The sequence below is a fragment of the Ammodytes marinus genome (assembly GCF_949987685.1).
Source record: "Ammodytes marinus genome assembly, chromosome: 11".
NCBI lineage: Eukaryota > Metazoa > Chordata > Actinopteri > Uranoscopiformes > Ammodytidae > Ammodytes > Ammodytes marinus.
Window position 1 is genome coordinate 21,159,298 of NC_137215.1, and position 6,304 is coordinate 21,165,601.

The window sequence follows — 6,304 nt, forward strand, 5'->3', positions numbered from 1 at the left end:
TGATACATAAAGAGTTAATCAATTAATAAAAATGCTATAGATTTAATTAACAACAAATATATTTAAATACTAATTTAAAATAAATCCTAGCCTTTGATTAATGATTTTTTTATTAATTATAAATATTAAGTGAGATCACTTCTGAAAAACTATGATATTGTATTGGCATTTTGTCCTTTTGTTTTTAAGGTTTACAGTGAGGCAAGACCGTGAGAACAAGGCAAACTGTGATTAGGTCTGTTTCTTAAACTGATAGGCCAGCCTTCTCCAACTATAGGCTATGTTTATTTTACCAGCAGCTGTGCAAAAGGATGATTTATGATTATCCCTACTTTTTAACATGCCATTTCATCTTCCTAAATGCATTTTCTTGAGTGAATATAATTAAGGGGGTACAATGAGTGATTGGAGCTGAATAGAGGCCTATGTCTATTGCAAGTGCTCAAGATTTATCCTAGTCTTTTAAGCATTTTTATAGTAGGCCTACAGTAGCCGCCTACTGTATAACCATAACTTAAAGGCTAGTTAAATACAATAGCTATTAAATCTACGAGATTGTTTCCCCGTTTTGGGCTACCTGATCATGGATTTGTAGCCTATATGTATATTTATTACATTTGTATTAGTAAAACGAAAGTAAACACAATTTGCAGCTCGGAGCTGCTCTCTTGGGATCAGTGCTGTGGTGGGAAGCCCCATCGCAGGGTTAAAGCATGGGTTAAAGGTACAGTCAGCGTGCGTCAGCTGATGCATAGCAGCGTCACGTAATGAGCGCGCGCGGGGGGGTTGGAGGTTTGGAGGCTGGTCCTCGCTCGCGCTCGCGCTGAGCTCCTGGACTGCTGCAGCTCTCAGCAGCTTCCTGCCCGCTGCCGCTGCTCCCCACAAACGGCTCTTTCTCATCATCCCTGATCATGTGCCTCGCTCTCTGGCTGTCTCTGGCTCCGAAGCAGGAAGTTAGTCTCGCTTTCCTCCCATTGCTTTTCCGTTCTCCCTCTTCTTGACAGCCCCACGAACAGCATTTTTTCTCTCTCCTCCGCTTTACCTCTCCCTCACTCTTGCTGCCGGTGAAGAACAACCGGCAAAGGCCCCTGCGCTGCCTCTTCCTCCACCCGGCCAGGAGAGCAAGTCATGGAGGCCCCGGTGGTGGAGGAGAAGGAGCCGCCGCCGATGGACAGTTCCCTGCCTCTGCCCACCCTGAGCCCGGCCGTGCCCCCCTACGTCACCCTGGGCCTCACGGTGGTCTACACCGTCTTCTACTCCCTCCTCTTCATCTTCATCTACGTCCAGCTGTGGCTGGTGCTGCGCTACCGACACAAGCGCTTCAGCTACCAGACCGTGTTCCTGTCCCTGTGCCTACTGTGGTCGGCCCTGCGCACCGTGCTCTTCTCCTTCTACTTCAGGAACTTTGTGACAGCCAACACCCTGGGGCCCTTCCCCTTCTGGCTGCTCTACTGCTTCCCCGTCTGCCTCCAGTTCTTTACGCTCAGCCTCATGAACCTCTACTTTGCACAGGTGAGTGAGTGCTGTCAGTATAGCCGTTATTCACGGGGTGTCATGTGGTGTCGACAGTGCGTCAGATAGAGATAGAAGAGGTTGTGATTTAAAGCCACCGCCTCCTCAAAAAGGTGTTCATTTATTATGTTGGGTGTTTGACCTTCACTGTGCAGCATCACACCAGAAGGCTGTTCGCGAATACATTTTTCTACATGATTTTAAGAACAAAATGTATCTTTAATCAGACAATTAACAACGCATAAACACCCCCTTCTGTCATGACCTTCAGAATAGTGCTAAGAATGATTATAAGTGAAGTTGATGTAGGCTAAGTTTTGGTTTCAGAGTATTGAAAAAAGCTAATGTTGAAAAAATAGATCAGTTAAAGATGGTTGAATGGGAGAAATGAACAGACGCGAACAGTTTTTTTTAAATACACCCTTAAATGTACATTTTGGACCTTTTATTTATACTTGTATGAATTAAGACATGTTAAGGACGCTGAATAGGCAAAACTCTCAAAACTGACCAGTGCTTGAAAAAACAAGAATGTGTTTGCCTTTAATCTCAATCAATTAACTTGTGTGTTGGGAGCAGGGTTTTTTTTGGGTCCAAATTTCATCCAATAGGCAGCTTAGATTTAAGTGTGATGTGGAACTTGAAATCTCCTGCGCACATATTTGCATTCCATATCTTATGGATTTCTCAACAGGGCCCAAAAAGTAGGTTTTATGAGAAAATGAGCAAGGTATGTTTTGTGTGGAGAAAGACATAGATTATTATTCCAAGCAGACAATTTTTGAATATATCATAAATCATCAGAAAAAGAATCAGGTTTATTGCCAAGTGAGTTTTTTTTCACACAAGGAATTTACCTTTGGTATATTGGTGCATAACAATAAAAGGACGGTAAATGAGAAAGTAAAAAGCAAGCACTGCAAAGTAAAAGAAACATCAATAAAAAAATAAATACAAATGTTGACATAGGAATGGTTCCTTGGTCAATATTTTGGTCCAAAGGTTAACAGTGTGAAGTTTACTGAACATGTGTGATGTGTGGTGTCAAAGGGAGGAGATAAGAGTCTGTAGCATGATTGGTTTGACATGTCTGGACACACTGACCTCCTGTGAACTCGGGGGTGGAAACCTTTTGTGCAATCACTGGACAGAAAGTAAAATGGCTAATGGTTATAAAATAATCAAAATCTTCCCATTTTTGGATGACTCTTTTTGTAATTTCTTCAACAAATTATCATTATATTTATCTAAAATAGTGTAAACTCCATCGCAAGTTACTTAATCCTTTTGTGGCAATCAAGGTTACAAAGTCCTTTACAGAGCAGATTAAAATGTGTACACAAAATTAAAAGTAAAAACAGCAAGAACCAGGACAAAGTGGGTTAATTACATATACACAAAATCAAAGACTGATTTTTACAGCCCTGTGCTGTGTGAATATTGTGTATTTAAAGTTGAAAGCTCTCCTGTATTCAACTGAGAGGTTCCTGTTTCAATAGAATGTCTTTGTTTTTTTTTATCTAAGTGCAAGAAAACAGAAGTGAAAATTGGCTGTTAGGTTAGCGTGACGCATTTGCATGATGCAGTCATTTTTTTGTTGTCTTTTCACAGGTGGTGTTCAAGGCAAAGTCGAAATATGCACCAGAGCTTTTGAGATACAGGTAAGACCTGGACCTTTCGTAAGAACGGGTCATGCATTAACAAGACTTTGTTATTTTGCCAATCAAAATAAAGGAACTATGGTTCTTCTAGCTTTGGTCCTTTTGGAGATTTTTCGGGTGGGAGTTAATATGTTTCATCTTTTTGCTGACCCACAGGCTGCCGCTTTACCTGCTCTTCCTGTTCATCAGCGTGGTGTTCTTGGTTGTGAATCTAGCGTGTGCTCTGCTGGCCAGGACGTCTTCTGCAGATATCCACACGGTGGTACTGGTGAGGGTCGCCATCAACGACACCCTCTTTGTCCTGTGTGCCGTCTCGCTCTCCCTGTGTCTCTACAAGATCGCTAAGATGTCACTGGCCAACATTTACTTGGAATCCAAGGTGAGAAACACTTAACCCTGTGTTCCAAATCGCAGAAAATCTTTCTTTTTACTTTTCTACATACTACAGCTGAACATCAAAGAAAGGTATGTTGTAAGCATGCAGTATGCACACAATTGGGACAGACTTATTATTGAACCTGCCTCTTGCTTGTATAGCGTATCCGTCGCATTGCTGGTTGTTTTTAAACTTTCAGTGTGCAGTGGATTGTGGGTCAGAATTGCCCAAAAAGCATGCAGATTTTTCAAACGAAAATTCACAACCGGATGTCATTTTAAGAATGCTTCATCTGACTACATGTATTGGCACATCCTAATCTTTGTCTACCATACTAAAAAGCAGGGAAATATGGGTGTTGGAACGCAGCCTAAGTGATAATTAGGAAAAGTGACAGTAATCCAAAATTGAATAGCAGTTGTGGTGACTTCCTCAGGTCTCAAAATGGCTTGTAATTTTCTGTATCTATCTGACATAAAAATGTATTGTGCGCTGCTTACAGCACCCTTATGTGAAGATGCACAACTCTGGATAATCTAAGCTTTGCACATAGTGATTGTTTCCTAGCAACGCAGCATCTATCTATTCTGCATGACTGCTTGTACTATGCACTATGGTGCATATGCAAGCTGTAAGTAGAGTATGTTTAGCTTCTATGTTATTTCACACTTGACAACAAAATGACAGGAAGTAAGTTAGGCTACTTTTTTTAAAAGAAGTCATACTCAGACACAAAGTATTGATTGAAAAAAAACTATTTAGCTCTACTTACTTTAAGTTTTTATTTTGTTTTTATATGATTTTACAAATGTTTTAATAAGACTGTCTCACTCAACTCTTCAAATTGTGCAGGGGACATCAGTGTGCCAGGTGACGGTGATAGGAGCCATGGTCATCCTCCTGTACTCCTCCAGAGCCTGCTACAATCTAGTGGTCCTGGGACTCTCAAACAAGAGGATCAACTCCTTCGACTACGACTGGTACAACGTTTCAGACCAGGTGAGCCACCAGAGGTCATAATGCCTTAATATATATAAAGGACAATTTATTGGAAATACGCTTATTTGCTTTCTTCGTGAGAATTAGACCAGAAGATTGATATCAATCTCATGTCGGAAGTGTGAAATTAGAGCCAGCAGCCGATTAGCTTAGCTTGGCATAAAAGACAGATAGTCTGGCTCTGTCTAAAACTAACTAAAATTGTTTACCATTATCTACCATAACACACAACAAATAACATGTTTTTTTTGTTTGTTTGTTCAGGCAGATTTGCAGTCGACTCTGGGTGACGCCGGCTACATCGTCTTTGGGGTGATCCTGTTTGTGTGGGAGCTGCTCCCCACGTCTCTCCTGGTTTTCTTCTTCAGGGTCCGGCAGCCTAACCAAGACAGGGTGAGCCAGAAAATACCCTCAACCTTACCAACCTGGGGGTCAGGGATCCTCTCAAGGGTCACTAGATAACTAGGAGGTCGCAAGATGATGTATAAGATACAGTATAATATACAATAGTTCAATAGTTTTCCTGCGAAAAACTGGACAGTTTTGTCGATTCATGCCTCTCAAATGTATTCACATTAAGAAATCGAACAGAAATAATCACACTGGCTGTGTATTAAGACTGGATTTATTTTTGGTCCACTCACAGTACAGACAGATAGCTGATCGTGAGGAGATATTCACTGATTTTGACAACAATCATTCTCTAGAATCGCTGACTCCACCTATTGCAGTCTTCAATTAAAACTACAATTGTTCATTCTAGTATTGTTTGTGTGGTCTCGTCTTGCAGAGTGGCTCTGGGCTTCCCAGTCACGTCTTCTCCTCCAGGTCTTATTTCTTCGACAACCCACGGCGCTATGACAGCGACGATGACCTGGCGTGGAGCGTTATGCCACAGAACATTCAAGCCAGGTAAAAAACGATGAAAAGAACAAAAAAAAACACCATTATCTAATCTTCAAAACCCTGCAGATGAAATAGAAATGTGGGAGTAGGTCTAGTGGTCAGTTTTAATCAATGCGTGTTTGTTTCTGTGATTCTCCAGTCTGGCTGCTGACGGCTACGAGTGGGGGAGCCAGAGCAGCGGCATCAGTGCCTACATCGGAGGGGAGGACAGCTTCCAGCTCCCTCCTCCTCCAGAAGAGCTCAGCCATTACTGACCGGAGTTCACGGACACTCCTGCTGACCTGTGGTTTTAAATTTGTACATTTTTGCACATTCTCTCTTAGCGACAGAGGCACTTGGGGCCGAGAGTCGCCCTCTATACATTCAGATTTCTAGTTTTTCTAGAAAGAAAAAAAATAAGTAATGAACTTTGCTCTCTGGCAGTATATGAAGGCCCACTAATGGGACCTTAATTTTGCACACTCCTTGTACAAAGACTGATCTAATTTCCACTGCTCTTAAACACTGTATAGTTTGTATTGAATACTGCTTAATATGTTTACTGACCTCTGTAATATGCACTGTATTACTATTTTATGTACTGTCTATGGACACATGGTCTTTTTCATACAGATGTGTTTATATAGAGGATATCTGTTTAATTCATATTTAAAAAAAAGTTCAAATGCTGTGAAAAATGCAGTTGATTTTTAATAAAATACTCTAGTGATCGATGGACAGCTGGTTTCTCATGTTGTGCCACATTGTGTATATAAACAAACATTTGAATAATAGATCTCACAACTAGAAGAGTTAACATCAAACTATTTGATATCAACCCTATGATCAAATGTTTACCAACTGCAGCTTA

General features: G+C 41.1%; 1 protein-coding gene across 1 annotated transcript; it reads left to right on the plus strand.

Moving 5' to 3' along the window:
* Positions 1–965: 965 nt before the first annotated feature.
* gpr137ba (G protein-coupled receptor 137Ba) lies at positions 966–6,171 on the plus strand. Its single transcript, XM_080037088.1, has 7 exons — positions 966–1,512; positions 3,124–3,173; positions 3,330–3,552; positions 4,402–4,548; positions 4,813–4,941; positions 5,339–5,460; positions 5,594–6,171. Exons 1-7 carry the CDS (start codon positions 1,129–1,131, stop codon positions 5,706–5,708), a joined length of 1,170 nt encoding a protein of 389 aa, XP_079893214.1. The 5' UTR covers positions 966–1,128; the 3' UTR covers positions 5,709–6,171.
* Positions 6,172–6,304: the final 133 nt, after the last annotated feature.